Source organism: Paramisgurnus dabryanus, chromosome 15, assembly GCF_030506205.2.
Source record: "Paramisgurnus dabryanus chromosome 15, PD_genome_1.1, whole genome shotgun sequence".
NCBI lineage: Eukaryota > Metazoa > Chordata > Actinopteri > Cypriniformes > Cobitidae > Paramisgurnus > Paramisgurnus dabryanus.
Genome location: NC_133351.1, coordinates 32519084 through 32537525, shown reverse-complemented (window position 1 = coordinate 32537525; position 18442 = coordinate 32519084). Strand labels below are relative to the sequence as shown.

Sequence of the window (18442 nt, the reverse complement as noted above, 5' to 3'; positions counted from 1 at the left end):
TTTACTGTATATTATCCTTGCAGGTATATGCTCATGTAAACCCTGTGGGCATACGTTTATATAATTCCTGTGGGTACTCATTTATCTAATCCTGTAGGTTCATGCTTATATAAAACCTGCAGGTATACACCTAAGTAATTCCTGTGAGTATAATCTTATATAATCCCTGAGGGTATACACTTTTATAATTCCTGTGAGAATTAGTTTATATAATCCCTGAGGGTATACCCTTATATAATCCCTGTGGTTACAGGTTTATATAATCCCTGCGAATATAGGTTTATATTCTCCCTGTGAGTATACGCTTAAATAATCCCTGCAATAATAAATTTATATAATCCCTGCGAATATAGGTTTATATAATCCCTGTAAGTATATGCTTAAATAATCCCTGCAATAATACACTTATATAATCAATGCAAATATAGTTTTATATAATCCCTGTGAATATAGGATTATATAATCCCTGTGAGTATACGCTTAAATAATCCCTGCAATAATACATTTATATAATTCCTGCGAATATAGGTTTATATAATCCCTGTAAGTATACGCTTAAATAATCCCTGCAATAATAGACTTATATAATCAATGCAAATATAGTTTTATATAATCCCTGTGAATATATGATAATATAATCCCTGTGAGTATACTTTTAAATAATCCCTGCAATAATACATTTATATAATCCCTGCGAATATAGGTTTATATAATCCCTGTAAGTATACTCTTAAATAATCCCTGCAATAATACATTTATTTAATCCCTGCGAATATAGGTTTATATAATCCCTGTAAGTATACACTTATATTATCCCTGTGGGCATACGCTTATATAATCATATAATGGGTACACATTTATATAATCCCTGGGAGTATAATTTTATATAAACCTGCAGGTATACACTTATTTAGTCCCTGTGAGTATATGCTTATATTATCCCTGCAAATATACACTTATATAATCCCTGTCGGCATACACTTATATAATCCCTGTCGGCATACATATATATAATCCTTGTCGGCGTACGTTTACATAACCTTGCAGTTATAAACTTGCTCAATCTAACTGAAATGTTCTGTATGTATTGAAACTCAGGGTCTATCTCTTCCTGTGATGCCTTCCTAAATGTATTCCAGTCCCGTGGTCTGAGACCAGAGGTGATCTGTCCGTGTGCGAGTTCATCTGAAGCCATGACTGTCGCCCTCCGCAGGTTCCCCCATATCATTACTGTAGTAAATCAGTATTAGATTGTTATGTATTATGTTATTTAATGTGTTTGTGTGTGTTCAGACCTCCAGAGATGGGTGTTCCTCCTCCAGGTAAAGCAGTATTGTCTATGAACGCTCTGAGTTATGGTGTGATTCGAGTGGACACAGAGGAGAAACTGTCTGTCCTTACTGTTCAGGATGTTGGTCAGGTCATATCTGGAGGTGAGACTGCTGTTATTAAAGTATACTGTAGATTGTTTATCAGATATCCATTACAGCAGAGTAGAGGTGGATGATCTTTGACTTAGCATAGGGATGTCCCTGCTGAAGAAACATCTTAAACTTTGTGGTTTGCTGGTCTATAATCTCGTTCAGTTGGTTTAGCTCCAAGCTGAAGTGAGAGACGGCGCTCTTAAACCATCTAACCTGACCAGTGTGGCAGTGTAGCAGTTTGGTGTCCATGTAAGAGTTTTCCTGCTGCATTTTTTCCTGATGACTGAAGTTTAATCTCTCTGTGTGTAGCGCGGGTGTGTGTGGTCCGGGTGGATGGGACACCATATCTCTGTCGAACAGATGAAGTTGGAGAAATCTGCATAAGCTCCAGCACTACAGGAATCTCCTACTATGGCCTGCCAGGCATGACCAAGAACGTCTTTGAGGTCAGTGTAGAAAAACAAAGCATTCTAAAAGTTCATTCCTAGTTCTAGGCATAAGCTTTTTTAAAAACATATCTTCATTTTTTTTGTCATTATTAAATATTACTTTTTGTTTTTACTAAATTCAATCGAAATGAAGAACAGATAAAGATATATAAACCCCTAATGCTTTTGTGTGCTGACATCATTCAGTTTGGAAGTAATCGAGTCTCAGACCGGTACTAATAAAACATGTGTCTGTTTTGGTGTTCATTAATTTTGGAAGAAATTGTTTATTGTTTTCAGATCATTCCGGTATCATCATCAGGTGCCCCCGTCAGTGACAGACCCTTCACACGAACATCTCTCCTGGGCTTTATCGGGCCGGTGTGTTCAATAGACCAAATCAAAACACACACACACTTAAACCAACAGAAAAATCCTTACTCTATAAATGGTGCTTGATCATCATGTAGTGTGATATTGGCAGGATAATCTGGTGTTTGTGGTGGGAAAGATGGACGGGCTGATGGTGGTGACTTCAAGAAAACATAATGCAGATGATGTAGTGGCTACGGCGTTGGCTGTGGAGCCTATGAAGTTTGTGTACAGAGGAAGGTAACTATAACATTTAGTATAAGCTTTAACCACAGAGACCCTGAATCACAGTAAAGTTTGGCATGAAATGATTAAAGAGAGACACACTTTCTTGTGTGTGTTTCTGTTATGTGTGCGTCAGGATTGCTGTGTTCTCAGTGTCTGTTCTTCATGATGAGCGTATCGTGGTGGTAGCCGAACAGAGACCCGATGCGTCTGAGGAGGACAGTTTCCAGTGGATGAGTCGAGTACTGCAGGTACACAACCAGGCACATTTATGACTATGTTAACACTTAAAGGAATATTCCATTTTCTTAAAAGAAAAATCCAGATAATTTACTCACCACCATGTCATCTAAAATGCTGATGTCTTTCTTTGTTCAGTCGAGAAGAAATTATGTTTTTTGAGGAAAACATTGCAGGATTTTTCTCATTATAATGGACTTTAATAGAGCCCAATATTTAATACTTAACTCAACACTTAACAGTTTTTTTCAACGGAGTTTCAAAGGACTATAAACGATCCCAAACGAGGCATAAGGGTCTTATCTAGCAAAACGATTGTCATTTTTGACAAGAAAAATAAAAAATATGCACTTTTACACCACAACTTCTCGTGTATATCCGGTCGTGATGCGCCAGTGTGACCCCACGCAATACGTCATGACGTCAAGAGGTCACAGAGGACGAACGCGAAACTCCGCCCCAGTGTTTATAAGTGTGTTGAAAGAGGACCGTTCCGACGTTGTTGTATGTGGAATGATACTAATTAATTTCTTTGTGTCAGTTTATTGTTTACAATGGTCAGCAAATGTGCGTTTTATATATGTAACACGTGACCTCCCTACGTCACTACGCATTTACGTTAGGTCGCGCTGGACCAGAGATAGACGAGAAGTTGTGGTTTAAAAGAGCATATTTTAAAAAAAAATTTTGTCAAAAATGACAATTGTTTCGCTAGATTAGACCCTTATGCCTCGTTTGGGATCGTTTAGAGTCTTTGGAAACTCCGTTAAAAAAAAAAATTTAAGTTTTGAGTTAAGTATTAAATGTTGGGCTCTATTAAAGTCCATTAAAACCTTCCTCAAAAAACATAATTTCTTCTCGACTGAACAAAGAAAGACATCAACATTTTGGATGACATGGTGGTGAGTAAATTATCTGGATTTTTCTTTTAAGAAAATTGAATATTCCTTTATTATAACCCACACTAGCTAACAAACCTTTGACAGCCCAATGTCATTTTTTTAAATGCATGAGATGGATTAGATACAGTAATGAATTAAAAGCAGCACCATACATTTAATAGTGTTAATACACGGCTCGTTGGAATGCTTGAATCTGATTGGCCAGACGCAACATTTGCAGGGTTTTTATTTTCCAATAACCACTCAAAACTAATAACACACGATAACCTGGATGCTGCAAATCATTTTGACAGGTACGTTTAATAGTACACAAAAAATGAATACAAATTTGTCTTTTAATAACATATATGACATTATATTTACAAATGATTAAACAAAATAGTGTGTATTTGACCTTTGAACATCTTGTCTTATCTTAAAACGTATTTTCCGGACTATAAGTCGCTCTGGAGTCACATCAGTCAAAAATGCGTTTTGAAGAGGAAAAACATATATAAGTCACAGTGGACTATACGTCGCGTTTATTAAAAAAATTATTCCACAAAATCCAAGCCGAAGAACAGACATTTAATCTGGAAAGACAAGTTATTCCACTAAACAATAGCACAGAACAGCAGGCTGAATAGGTGTCCGTACATGTTAAAGTAACATAAACAGTTATTTACACGATACACAATACTGCCCTACAAAGGCAAAAGGCAGTAACTTCGTTTTTGGTCAAAAATTAGTTATTGATATTTTTGTGACATTCAAGACCTTCTTTATTATGTGCATAAGTATCTTGAGTCAATTTAGTTGTTTTTCCGAGAAAATAAAAATAAAAAAATTAACTGACAACTGAAACTCACTAAAAAGTCTAAACTTTAAAATAATTTTTCTCAGTTTCACACTCTAGCGAGTTAAGGTCTTTTGCCTTTGTAGGGCAGAATAGCATACAGAACAGAAGACTGAGTAGTTAAATTAACATGACAAGAAAAATCAAGTTCAAAAAGGTCCCGAAGTCATTCCACATCACTGAATCCCTTGAATTACTTAAATACAGGAGCAGTAAAGAGCGGACTCCCGCGGCTGTAGACGGCAATGGTTTCTCTTGGTTCATATGAAATTATTTTGACGTATAAGTCACACCTGACCCGCCAAAATATGAAAAAAGTGCGACTTATAGTCTAGAAAATACGGTAAACGGGTTTTCCTCACGGAAGGTCTGCATTCATTTTAAATAAGCAAACCCATATATATTAATTTTTTAAAAATATAATTTAAAATATATTTTAAAATATACAAAACAAATTGGCCAAATATATGTACTAAAATATATTTTGAAATATGTTTACAAAAATTTTTTTCACCAATATATTTTTATGCAATTTTTTTGTATGTTTTAAAATATTTTATAAATAAATATATTTTAAAGCATTTATATTCTCATTGCACTGGAAAAAAACGTTGTATTTCATAAATGTGTAAACTTAAGGGGGTGGTTTCCCGGCAGGGATTAGCTTAAACCAGGACCATGCCTTAGTTTAATTAGGAAATATAACATGTTTTAACAAACATACCTTACTAAAACCATTACTTGTGTGCATTTTGAGGCAAAACAAAGGGCACTGATGTATTTTAAGATATGTCAGTGCAAGTAGTTTTCAGTTTGGACAGCCCTTTTATACATTTATTTTAGTCTAGGACTAATCCCTGTCCGGGAAACTGTCCCAACAAGTTTAAAAAGATTAAAATGTAATATATTTTCAACTACAAAAATATATTTATAATTTTATATTTTATACATACTTCTACTTTATACATTTTATAGAAACTTTGATATTTTGGCCAGGATTTTTGCTGTATGGGTTGTAAAATTAGCAATGTATTTGTTGCCCCTGAATTACATTTTGAAATATATGTTAATATATGAAGGTTAAAACTAAATACATGTTCAAATTCAAAAATATATTTAATAAAGCTTTACTTTCTAAAAAATGTTTTTAGCATATATTTTTAAATCTAAATAAATATTTCAAATCAGTATTTAATGTACCTTACTGTCTCTAAATTATTCCTTACTTAAAAAGTATCCCACAATTTACCTCGTGCTGTTGGTTGAGACAGTGGCTGCGTCCGAAATCGCATACTGTGACAGTAGGGTCTGAATTAGATGAGGTACATACTTATCGACTGTTAAAACAGTATGTTCTATTTAGTATGAATATAGATTTTGGACATACTACATTCGCCATGTTGATACATCATGTGACATACGTCATTACAACAAATTAGACGTTAACTGGAAATCACGTTAAACAAGCGCAATTTAACCACAAGGGACAGCTGATATATGTATTTGGATTTAAATAGAGCCACGTAACCACTTTGGATTTAAACCAATAGGGGAAAAGTCCCTGGATGACCTACTACTTCCGGTAAGATCTCGAACGGTTCATTCAATGGACCCTTTACTATCCCGTAAGCCCCCGCGAGAGTAAGTTATCCAACGAAGACGACAACAGAGGGGCGTTGTTTTATTCAAAAACGCCCCTCTGTTGTCGTCTTCGTAGGATAACTTACTCTTTTTTCGGGGGCTTACGGGATAGTAAAGGGTCCATTGAATGAACCGTTCGAGATCTTACCTGAAGTAGTAGGTCATCCAGGGACTTTTACCCTATTGGTTTTGGAATACCATGAATTTGGACATACTACTCGCCACGAATGCTTTTCGCCTACTATATAGTATGAAAGTAGGTGGTTTCGGCGCAGCCAGTGACAGAACGAATGCCTATTAACATGTGCCCATATACATTCAGTACATTTGTGTTTTTTCGGACTGGTTCTGTTTCAGGCTATAGATAGCATCCATCAGGTCGGTGTCTACTGTTTGGCTCTGGTGCCAGCCAACACGCTACCCAAAGCCCCTCTGGGCGGCATCCACATCTCAGAGACCAAACAGCGATTTCTGGAGGGAGCCCTGCACCCCTGCAACGTTCTCATGTGCCCTCATACCTGTGTCACCAACCTACCCAAACCAAGACAGAAGCAGCCAGGTACAGGTAAGTCCTGTCCAGTATGTTTTTCTTACTGATCCAATCAGATCTAGCTCAGTTTCATCTGAATCTTTCAGGGCGCAGGAAATATTTTTACTTGCACTGACATGTTTTTCACATTACAGAATGTGGTGATGATGATGTAATGAGCTGGTGTTTTTTTAGAGGTGGGACCTGCATCAATGATAGTTGGAAACCTTGTGGCTGGGAAGAGGATCGCTCAGGCTTGTGGAAGAGACGTCTCGCTGCTAGAAGACAATGAGCAGGTACATTAAAGTACACTTCTGTCTACTAAACATAATGAGCTAAAGTATGCACCAATGGTCTTATAAAGAAAGGGACGCTATATTCTCAATCCACTCGCATTGTTGTCGTTGTTGTAAAGCATGCAGTACAGTTGTGTATTTTGTTTCTCTTGTAGTTCCTGTATATGCAGGATGTTTTGCAGTGGAGAGCTCAGGCCACACCAGATCATCCCCTGTTTCTGCTTCTCAATGCCAAGGTACAAAAACTAACTCTCAGCATGTACAGGACCTTCACTGTGTGTTTGTGTATTCACCCACCATCCTCTTGTGTGTGTTTGTGTGTCAGGGCACCGTGTCCAGCTCCTCTTCATGTGTTCAGCTACACAAGCGAGCAGAGCGTGTGGCTGTAGCTCTGATGGAAAGAGGCCGACTCAACACTGGAGATCATGTAGCACTTGTTTTTCCTCCTGGTGAGAATGAATGAGAGAGAGAGAAAAGAGAGAAAGAAAGAGAGAGACTGTATTAATAAGAGATGCACGGATAAAACAAAATTCCACAGATACTGGTTGCCGATTATAAAACTAAAGAGAGCTGTCCAAACTGAAAACAACTTGCACTATCTTAAAATACATCAGTGCCCTTTGTTTTGCCTCAAAATGCAAAAAGTAATGTTTTTAGTAAGGCATATTTTCTAATTTAACTAGGGCCTAATCCTGGCTTAAACTAATCCCTGTCGGGGAAACCCCCCCCCCATAATGTTTCTTTACATTTTTTATACACAGAGCTCAAATTCATTGCATTTTCCTGTTTTCTTTGATTGACAAGACACTTCGGCCATGACTATCGGCTGATGGTGTAAAAATTAGCTTTTATTGACCGATAGCAATTATTGGTCGATATATTGGTGCATCTCTAGTATTAAATAGTCTTACTCTATGTTTAAACCTCTTGGGTTATGAGATCATTCTTCTTCTCCAGGTATTGATCTGATCGCCACTTTCTATGGTTGTCTGTATGCCGGCTGTGTTCCAGTGACGGTCAGACCTCCTCATCCACAGAACTTAACCACCACACTGCCAACGGTTAAAATGATTGTGGAGGTAACACAGCAGCACACATTTCTGTAGTGATCATCAGCCAGGATTAGTTAATCAAACATATTTGACCTGTATCTCACTGACAAAAATTCTAAATCCATTCATAAATCTATTATTTCCAGAGCTATAGTTCAGTTTGACACATTGGTTTACATTTTCCAATGTTAAAGTCTGTGTAAAGTCATGTCAGGGAATTGTTTCTGCACACATTATAAATGTTAGAAATGTATTGTTGAAACACGTTACAAAGATTGCGAACTATGTAGTACTGAATTGTGGAGTTAAACAGCTTTTAATTTTGGCGGGCCTAAATCGCTGGCTCGATGACACTCTGAAGCCACCACGCATGGCCCCACCCCCTAACACAACTGCGAACATCCATTCAGGTTGTCGCGGTAATTGAAGGTTAAAAAGAGATGGCAGCTTTCCCGCGAGTGGACTTGGTTTCAGCGCAGACAGAGGACACGCCCCCACAGTTTGAGTGCAGAATGCAGCGTTGGCATTTTTATTTGGAGTCCAAGTAGTTAATAACACATTTTTCTGTGGTGTGAGAAACTGAGAACACATATTTTAATGCTATTTTATGCATTCTGACTTATTAACACAGTTAAAGAGTTGTAATCCTCATGATAAGCAAAGTGTCAAAAAAGCAGAGTATTTCTCTACCAAACTCACACCTCTTTTCCACAAGTTTTGGAAAGTTTTTTTCAAACATGGGTAACTGTTAGGTACAGTCTTGTTCAAAATAATAGCAGTACAATGTGACTAACCAGAATAATCAAGGTTTTTGGTATATTTTTTTATTGCTACGTGGCAAACAAGTTACCAGTAGGTTCAGTAGATTCTCAGAAAACAAACAAGACCCAGCATTCATGATATGCACGCTCTTAAGGCTGTGCAATTGGGCAATTAGTTGAATTAGTTGAAAGGGGTGTGTTCAAAAAAATAGCAGTGTGGCATTCAATCACTGAGGTCATCAATTTTGTGAAGAAACAGGTGTGAATCAGGTGGCCCCTATTTAAGGATGAAGCCAACACTTGTTGAACATGCATTTGAAAGCTGAGGAAAATGGGTCGTTCAAGACATTGTTCAGAAGAACAGCGTACTTTGATTAAAAAGTTGATTGGAGAGGGGAAAACCTATAAAGAGGTGCAAAAAATGATAGGCTGTTCAGCTAAAATGATCTCCAATGCCTTAAAATGGAGAGCAAAACCAGAGAGACGTGGAAGAAAACGGAAGACAACCATCAAAATGGATAGAAGAATAACCAAAATGGCAAAGGCTCAGCCAATGATCACCTCCAGGATGATCAAAGACAGTCTGGAGTTACCTGTAAGTACTGTGACCGTTAGAAGACGTCTGTGTGAAGCTAATCTATTTTCAAGAATCCCCCGCAAAGTCCCTCTGTTAAAAAAAAGGCATGTGCAGAAGAGGTTACAATTTGCCAAAGAGCATATCAACTGGCCTAAAGAGAAATGGAGGAACATTTTGTGGACTGATGAGAGCAAAATTGTTCTTTTTGGGTCCAAGGGCCACAGGCAGTTTGTGAGACGACCCCCAAACTCTGAATTCAAGCCACAGTACACAGTGAAGACAGTGAAGCATGGAGGTGCAAGCATCATGATATGGGCATGTTTCTCCTACTATGGTGTTGGGCCTATTTATCGCATACCAGGGATCATGGATCAGTTTGCATATGTTAAAATACTTGAAGAGGTCATGTTGCCCTATGCTGAAGAGAACATGCCCTTGAAATGGTTGTTTCAACAAGACAATGACCCAAAACACACTAGTAAACGGGCAAAGTCTTGGTTCCAAACCAACAAAATTAATGTTATGGAGTGGCCAGCCCAATCTCCAGACCTTAATCCAATTGAGAACTTGTGGGGTGATATCAAAAATGCTGTTTCTGAAGCAAAACCAAGAAATGTGAATGAATTGTGGAATGTTGTTAAAGAATCATGGAGTGGAATAACAGCTGAGAGGTGCCACAAGTTGGTTGACTCTTTATTATTTAAAAAACTGTGGTCATACAACTAAATATTAGTTTAGTGATTCACAGGATTGCTAAATCCCAGAAAAAAAATGTTTGTACAAAATAGTTTTGAGTTTGTACAGTCAAAGGTAGAAACTGTTATTTTTTTGAACACACCCCTTTCAACTAATTGCCCAATTGCACAGCATTAAGAGCGTGCATATCATGAATGCTGGGTCTTGTTTGTTTTCTGAGAATCTACTGAACCTACTGGTAACTTGTTTGCCACGTAGCAATAAAAAATATACTAAAAACCTTGATTATTCTGGTAAGTCACATTGTACTGCTATTATTTTGAACAAGACTGTATCATTGACCCCAAATTCCTTTTATGGGCATTTACCCCTGAAAAGCATGCCCACACGTCAATCAGAGTGAGAGCGAATGATGATGCTTAATAGCATTGTTCTTTCAAGTAGAAGTCACAGGCATCACTGCACGCGACAGCTTTGTTTTATATTAAGACTCAACAATGGCATGAAAGAAGTTGTTTTTGGATTTAAGGAGAAGTAAGCCAGCATTATGGAAACAATGGATATCGTTTGTTTATCAGGGTATCAGCTACGTTTTGCATGTGTGTTTGTTTAAACCGCTGGATTTTGTTGAAATGAGGCGGTCCCAACCGGGTCATGAGTCACAGGCGGTAAGTAAAACTGCATCAAATGTCTGTGTTTTGTTGGAAATCAGGGGCATAAGTGCTTATAATGTAAACAACACAAACATGTAGTGAATCATAAATTATCCCGAGATAGTGGGATAATGTTTTGTGTGTGTTGCTTGCTCGTGACTCGCTCCTCCCGCTGGACGCCTCCAGGGGGTAGTGTTTTTCCAGAAACAATCGCTAGAGCTGATCTGTCTTTTATAAATATGGTCAAACTGAAGACTCTTTATAAATATTACGGATGTATTACTCTATAAGTACTTCAGATTAACATGAGATAAGCAGAAACAGTGTGTGTTATGGGAGCTTTAAATATTGGACTTTACAAAGACTTTTTTTTTCTCAATAGTTTTAATGATGTTAGGTCTCTTGGGGTTAATTTTCTGTAGAAATTATGACTAATGTAATGTTACGTGTGTGTTTAACAGGTTAGTAAGTCTGTGTGTATCCTGACGACACAAGCAATAATGAAACTACTGAAGTCCAAAGAAGCTGCGGCTGCCGTGGATATTAAATCCTGGCCATTGATACTGGACACGGGTGAGGAAATCTGTCATTTATGCTGCTGTGTCTCACGCCAATTGTGTGTACGAATCTATTCATGTATTCAATGCATTTCAGATGATCTGCCAAGAAAGAGAGTTCCTCAGATCTATAAACCGCCCAACCCTGAGACGTTAGCCTACCTGGACTTCAGCGTGTCCACGACGGGAATCCTCGCTGGGGTGAAGGTATCGCTCGAACCCGTCATCAACCAAGTGACAGTGAAAAAAGTTTTGACTGCAGTTAAACACTAGTGTGTGTTTCTCACAGATGTCTCACGCTGCCACCAGTGCCTTGTGTCGCTCTATTAAACTTCAGTGTGAGCTGTATCCTTCACGACAGATCGCCATCTGCCTGGATCCTTACTGCGGCCTGGGCTTCGCTCTCTGGTGCCTCTGCAGGTGACGTCACACTCATTGTGTACAGTACAGTATGTGTTGGTTTGTGTTGGACAGAGATGCAGTAACATGTAAATGTTGTCTCTGTTGGCAGTGTGTACTCAGGCCATCAGTCCATTCTGGTTCCTCCTCTGGAGTTGGAGAGCAACGCTTCTCTCTGGCTGTCGGCTGTCAGTCAGTATAAAGTGCGAGTGACCTTCTGTTCATACTCTGTCATGGAGATGTGCACCAAAGGACTGGGCTCACAGACCGAAGCCTTGCGGGTCAGTTGTGTACTTTATGTGAATGTGATTGCTTTAGCTTTGTTAACTCGATTTCATAACTCAGCATTCACAGCATTGTCTCAAGGGGCGAAAGCGAGAGCTCTTCTTTTAAAGAATAAAGTCCATTATATATATTTTTTTTATATAAGTCCTACCTTATTCGACAATATACATGATCTACATTGAGTTAGTGTTTAAAACATTCTTAAATAAACTCAAAAATGCATCCATTTATTTGCCAAAAATGTGTGTTTTTGCATACTTATTTGCATATACCATGACATTGCATTTACTGTAATTTCCTCCCTAGGGATTAATAATTTGGGTCGGTCTATTTATCTGACTGTTCTTCTATTTGTTTTATCACATGACATAAAGAGGCTGTTTACACTTGGCATTAACATGCGGATCACAAGTGGACGACGTTAATGCCAGGTGTAAACAGTGTTCACAATGTTTTGAGCTCGTCCACTTTCGACCACTTTCAACCACATTCAGAGGTAGTCGAAACCACTTTCGATCGGATCGCTTTTGTACTGTAAACGCATATGTGGTTGAATGTGTTCGAATAGCCACGTGCGACCGCCTTCTCTCCGCCCATTTATCTAATCTGAGGTATTGAACACAATGTTTTACGTCTTTTTTGATTTCTGGCGTGAACAGACGGTGAACAGAGCTATTTTTAGCCTTTCATTGATAAAACTAAAGCATTTGATCTCCGTAGTTTCGTTTTGAAAGCGTGTGAAAGTTGCGCGATCTTATTTCATCAATTGCGCTGAAAATTCAGAGAAATTTATAACATATAAACGTACAAAACACTGTGCAGCATGTTTACTTGCTAAACAAGCAGCGGACTCCGACATAATATTAGTTTGCGTCCATATAAACTCATAATTACTCCCGCTCGCGTTTGAATGACAGCAGAGAGACTCGCCCACCGTCTCACAGACCACCCCCTCACAGTATTCAGGACAGAAGCGGTCGAAAGTGGACAAAAGAGACGGTAAACACAATGTGTCTCTCTTGTCCACTTGTGATCCAATCGATGAAAACACATCTTAATACCCAGTGTAAACAGCCCCTAACTTATGTTACCTGTATTTGATTTATTCATCTCATCTCTGTATCTGCAGTTAAGGAACGTGAATCTGTCATGTGTAAGGACCTGTATGGTGGTGGCTGAGGAACGTCCTCGTATCGCTCTCACTCAGTCTTTCTCCAAGATTTTCAAAGATCTCGGTCTGTCCAGCCGCGCTGTCAGCACAACATTTGGGTGTCGGGTCAACGTGGCCATCTGTCTTCAGGTGAGTCAGCTGTTTTTGTGTAAAGAGCAACTATCGTCCGATTCACGATGTATTAGTGCATTTTAACGATATGCAAAAGGTACAAACCCCAAAGTAAACGATGACGCAAGTTATCGTCTCCAACGTAAATCTCTTGTCAAACAAGTCACTACAACAAACACACGGATTGTAGGCAAAAGTTTACTTCCTGGGATTGGTGATGTAGACAAGACCGACATTATCATAATCCCGCCTGCTTCTGACTCACAGCCTGTAAGTTAACTCCTGTCAGCATTGAATTGGGAGCGAATCTTTCAAACATGATAAGGAGCGTCACATTTCCAGCTGACATCATAATTATTTGTGTAGCAGTTTCACATCACATTGCTCTCGGTGTTAAGTGTTTGAGTGGATGTCTGTGTACCTGTGGTGTATTTCACTGTGTGTGTGTATTAACTGTGTGTATGTCTGTGTGTATTTGTTGTCTTACGCCCTCTCATCAGCCCAACAGACTGGGCACATTGTCTGAGCAGGTACTGTGACCCAGACAAGACCCTGTGGCATCTGCATGGCCTGACATGATGCTTTTAAGACCTTGCTGTGTCTGTGTGTGCATGAGCACATAAATGCTTCGCTTAAAGAAACACCCAACGCTGTTGCTAACCCTAAAGATACAATATGTCATTTTCACCACCTAGAGGTCACTAAACAACAGCCGCGGTGAAATAGTGTAGAATGATGGGAGTTGTAGTCTTGACTGTTGAATCCACCTGACAGGACTCAAGAAATCATGTTCATGGATGATGCATGGATGATGTAATGAAACAAAGTTTTATAACTGTAAGATTATAACTTAAGACCACAGTGTAGCTTGATAGATGCTTTGACATTCAGTTGTGTTAGAGGAGGGTTGAAGGAAGATCTTAAGGATCTCTACAGTAGACAATGAATATCTGGAGAGTGAAGTTCAGACAGTAATCTAACTTGTCCCCCCTAACTATTTCCCCAGAAGAATCCACTTACACTGTACTTTGACCTTTGACCTTATCTGATACTTATAGCCTGGCTAACACCAGACCAGTCTCATAGAGAATGAGACGTAGTCTGGGAACCACATGCTCATTTTCTCGTATTTGAGGCGTGGTTTACGAATGCCCAGAGCCGTTTATAGGGCAATGCGAATGTCTATCAAATGCATCTGTATGTTGCTCATAGCCATTTGTTTAAATTATACCAGATGATGTATGTAGAGTGACATCAATTCAAACGAAAACAACTTTTATCGGGTACGTGTGCACGCAGCTGAAAGCTATGCAACTAAACCGGTAGCTATATATTGATATTGAAAAGCAACACAACTTAGTGGCACTTTGACATCCACAGTACAGGCATAATGACAATATGATATTAATAAATACCACTTACCATTTAGAAGTTAAAGGCGCAAAAGAGGATGTTTTTCCCCGACTGAGAATCCAAAAACGGTTACTGAGTTTTTTAAATGAGCGCATGCGTAAGAACAGCCTCCCTCCTTCACAGTTCATTTCTAGGGAACGCCTTCCAAAACTCGTGCACGAATATTTGAACACGAGTGTTTGTTTACCACTGGCATATGCTGTGTCGCGTGACTCGCGTCATTGGATTCATTATGTGAAATGATGATAATAAACAAATAAGACGTTAAAACGTTAGATCAGTCTACGCTACTCCCATTTCAACTAGCATGTAGCAGACTGGTCACTGCCTCACAACTACAGTACAAGAACAACGTCAATATACTTGAATAACAGTACAACAACAATTATTCCCCAAAGAAAGAATAATCACTGTTACCTGTCGGGAAGAATTTTTCTAACTGCGCGTCTGTCTTGACACCTCTCTGTTCCTTCATTGCTCTCCAGCGTTTAAATGTTTCTCCAATAACGACTCTGTTTACATTACGTTCTTCTGACAATTTTCTCCTATTCCCAGCGGCTTTAAAAAAGTCTTTCTTTTGCGTCCTACTTCGGGTTTTTTCTCTTCCATGGTGCAAATTCGAGGAGGAAAGCAGGATCGACAATGAAAACAAACCGAAACTTAAGACTGAGTTTCATGCGCTATGCGCATGCATCGCCTGTGTAAAGTTACTGGAGCGCGCACGTCTCTCACAAGGATCGTAATGGCAGTGATTGACAAGCCAGAGGGCCAATCGCTGATGCGATGACCGCATGAGCAATTGGGTGATGTTTTTAAGGCCCTATCTTGTGCACAGATGACGTATATTAATAATATTACTTTCAGTGCAGCTAATAAATAGTCTTTTATCATTTAGTGAAGACAGTTTCAAGTAATATTGCAAAAATGTATAAAACAAACATCCTCTTTTTCACCTTTAAATGTACTTTGTTGACGACGATGCCTAGCAGGTTGGTCCTATAAAACTCCATGGCTATCATGTCTTGACATATTCAAACATTCGTCTTGGATATGAAATTGTTTAACGCCAAAATTGGCTCTTTTTTAAATAAACTTGCGATCAAAACTACTTCGAACACTATCTAAGGCTGCATCGAAAAGTAACTTTGCGTCTGCTGCCGTGTTGGATAAACAAAACTGCTTCGGTGTGTCGCAAAGACGCCGTTATCGTCTTGCTGCCCCCTCCCCATTCTGTGATTGGTTCCCTATTTCAGGGGCAAAATTGGTCCATAGTTACCATCCTAGACTTGCAGCGTGAATAAATTTGCGCACAAGGCAGCATGGGGAAACCCAGGCTATGTTAATAAAACAATAAAGACAGTTATCCCAGGTTTCTTTCTTCATATCTACTCAGTGTGTTAATATTAATGGAGTTGACAGTATAATTTGTGCAGTGTTGGTGATGTGTATTATTGCATTATACTGTCCTGCTGTAATGGCTTATGCTTGGCTTCAGACTGTTAAAGCAACGCTTGATGCTGCTGTGTATATTGAGTGAAGTCTGCCATCATTCACTCACTGAGATTGTGTTGAATGTTACACTGCTGAAATATCTGCCAGGGTTTATAAATTAATAATGACAAAATGTTCATACAGATTGATCTGTCTCTTTAAGAGTTGTAACATTTGTTTCAGTTATCTGTCACATTATTTGCTTCTGTCCGATCATATCAACACATTACATGAACAGAAGTGATATATAGTTATTAAAATCTACCTTTATACAGTACATTAATAACCTCTCACAACATTAACAGTTATTACATGTATACCAGGACATGTATACCTACAAAGGTTTGTGTTATTTAAGTTCCTATAGTTTAAAAATTGAGTGTTTGGATGCCTGTTTTTGACTTAAGATGGTGGTAGACAGTCTGTCAGGTGATGTTTCTCAAAAGTACAGATGTTACACCCACACATACTGCACAGTGTTACTGATCTTACCTGTGATGGATCTGAAATGAGTCGATCATTATGGCTGTTTTCAGTCGTCTCTTTACTCTTTATTTATTTGTAGGGCACTTCTGGTCCAGACCCCACCACAGTATATCTGGACATGAGAGCCCTCCGTCATGACAGGTAATAAAATAAACAAACACACAAACACACACACACACACACACACACACACACACACACACACACACACAAACACCGTTGTTCCTGATATAGCAAACTGACACTGACACACTTTTTGCTTATCTGTAGTAGGTTTATCGACCTCCATCAGGGCTGTTTCTAGCCATATTTGGAATAGGTGAAACCCCTACTGGCACCCCCCAAACAAGATTTATAAATTTTTTCAATACAAAAAACACAAATCATGTAAAAAATCATGTGATCATGTTACACTCAAATGCATTAAACTCAACAAAGAAGTTAAATAAACAAATACAAATGTTTTCATTGTGTATTAAAGTTTTATAAGGGGAAAGGAATGGTTTGTGCGTTTTACTGAAGCCATTTTTAAACTGTCCTTTAAACCCATTGATGTAATGGTGGTGTTGAGCACTGAAAATGCTAACTTTACGTGTAAATAATGATCAGGCATTAACTGATAGCCCTTTATCTTACCACTCACAAAAAACACACCAGTCAGAAACATCCATTAACAATCTCCAAACAATTGATGATTCCTCAAATTTCGTATTTTCGTCTGATACAGACTCAAACATAAGGTCTGTTTAAAAACAGAGCTACTGAAGGAGCTGTTCTGAGAAACAGCCAATCAGAGTAGAGCTCAACATTATTATTCATGACCGTTTACGGTATATTCACACCGGGCAAAAGCGTTAACACTTAACCGAAGGCTTGTCTGAAGCATGGCCAACAGCCAATCACAGGGGCCGCAGCACATGCTCCGGTCTTCCATAAACATAATTGGCTGGCTCTGCCTACGTTATTTGCATAAGGCAATCTGATTGGCTGACGCTCTCGTTGCCACTTGAAAGTTAAGAAATGTTCAACTTCTGCCGCGAGCAACGGCAGTGACGCGGCGCCGACGGATCCACAAATTCAGTTCGCCACATTTCAAGTCACCCATTAAAAGTGAATGGGAAGCGTCAACGCTTACGCCCGTGTGAATGCGCCGTTAAAGTGACAGTTCACCCAAAAATGTTGTTACAAACCTGTATACATTTCTTTGTTCTGATGAAAACAAAGGATGATATTTCAATAAATGTTTGTAACAAAAGCGTTTGTGGACCCCATTTACTTTTTCCTACTATAGAAGGGAATGGGGCTCATGAACGGTTTGGTTACAAACATTCCTAAAAATATCTTCCATCGTGTTCATCAGAACAAAGAAATTCATACAGATTTGTAACAACATGAGAGTGAGTAAATAATGAAAGAATTTTCATTTTGGGGTGAACTACAGCTTTAAATAAGGTAATAATAGACCAGTTAAACCGTCTCTGGATCATTTTTGCACATAATAAAGCCACACACCTTCTATGTAGATATCAGAGGACAATTTCACAAATTAGTTCAATGTATTTTTTGGCACATTTAATTAGAATTTAATGTAAATAATGATTGATCTTTTTGTTGATGTTATTCAGGGTTCGATTAGTTGAGAGAGGCTCACCACACAGTTTACCATTGATGGAGTCTGGAAAGGTGAAAAACCCCCACTTTTGTTTGTTTGTTTATTGATTCTGTGCAGCGTTTTTAGTCCAAATGTTTTTATTATACACAAGACATTAATACTGTATGCATGCATGTATCTGTTTCTCAATGATAGATTCTGCCTGGGGTGAAGGTTGTCATTGCCAACACAGAGACCAAAGGACCTTTAGGAGATTCTCACCTGGGTGAAGTAAGTGTTCATCTGA

The 18442-nt window shown here is 38.6% G+C and overlaps 1 protein-coding gene across 6 annotated transcripts in view; it reads left to right on the top strand.

Moving 5' to 3' along the window:
* Positions 1–18442, top strand: part of dip2a (disco-interacting protein 2 homolog A) — a 122289-nt gene that overhangs the window by 101103 nt on the left and 2744 nt on the right. For 5 of the 6 annotated variants that reach the window (XM_065293139.2, XM_065293140.2, XM_065293141.2 and 2 more), the window contains 19 exons: positions 1099–1213; positions 1294–1433; positions 1734–1870; positions 2153–2233; positions 2337–2464; positions 2586–2700; positions 6425–6632; positions 6792–6892; positions 7048–7128; positions 7218–7341; positions 7850–7971; positions 11093–11204; positions 11286–11395; positions 11478–11608; positions 11700–11868; positions 13002–13172; positions 16624–16685; positions 18170–18227; positions 18352–18426. In XM_065293139.2, coding sequence (XP_065149211.1) covers positions 1099–1213; positions 1294–1433; positions 1734–1870; positions 2153–2233; positions 2337–2464; positions 2586–2700; positions 6425–6632; positions 6792–6892; positions 7048–7128; positions 7218–7341; positions 7850–7971; positions 11093–11204; positions 11286–11395; positions 11478–11608; positions 11700–11868; positions 13002–13172; positions 16624–16685; positions 18170–18227; positions 18352–18426 — 2240 coding nt within the window. Of the gene's footprint in view, positions 1–1098; positions 1214–1293; positions 1434–1733; positions 1871–2152; positions 2234–2336; positions 2469–2585; positions 2701–6424; positions 6633–6791; positions 6893–7047; positions 7129–7217; positions 7342–7849; positions 7972–11092; positions 11205–11285; positions 11396–11477; positions 11609–11699; positions 11869–13001; positions 13173–16623; positions 16686–18169; positions 18228–18351; positions 18427–18442 lie in introns of those variants that run through there. The other variant, XM_065293144.2, reaches the window with a different exon arrangement.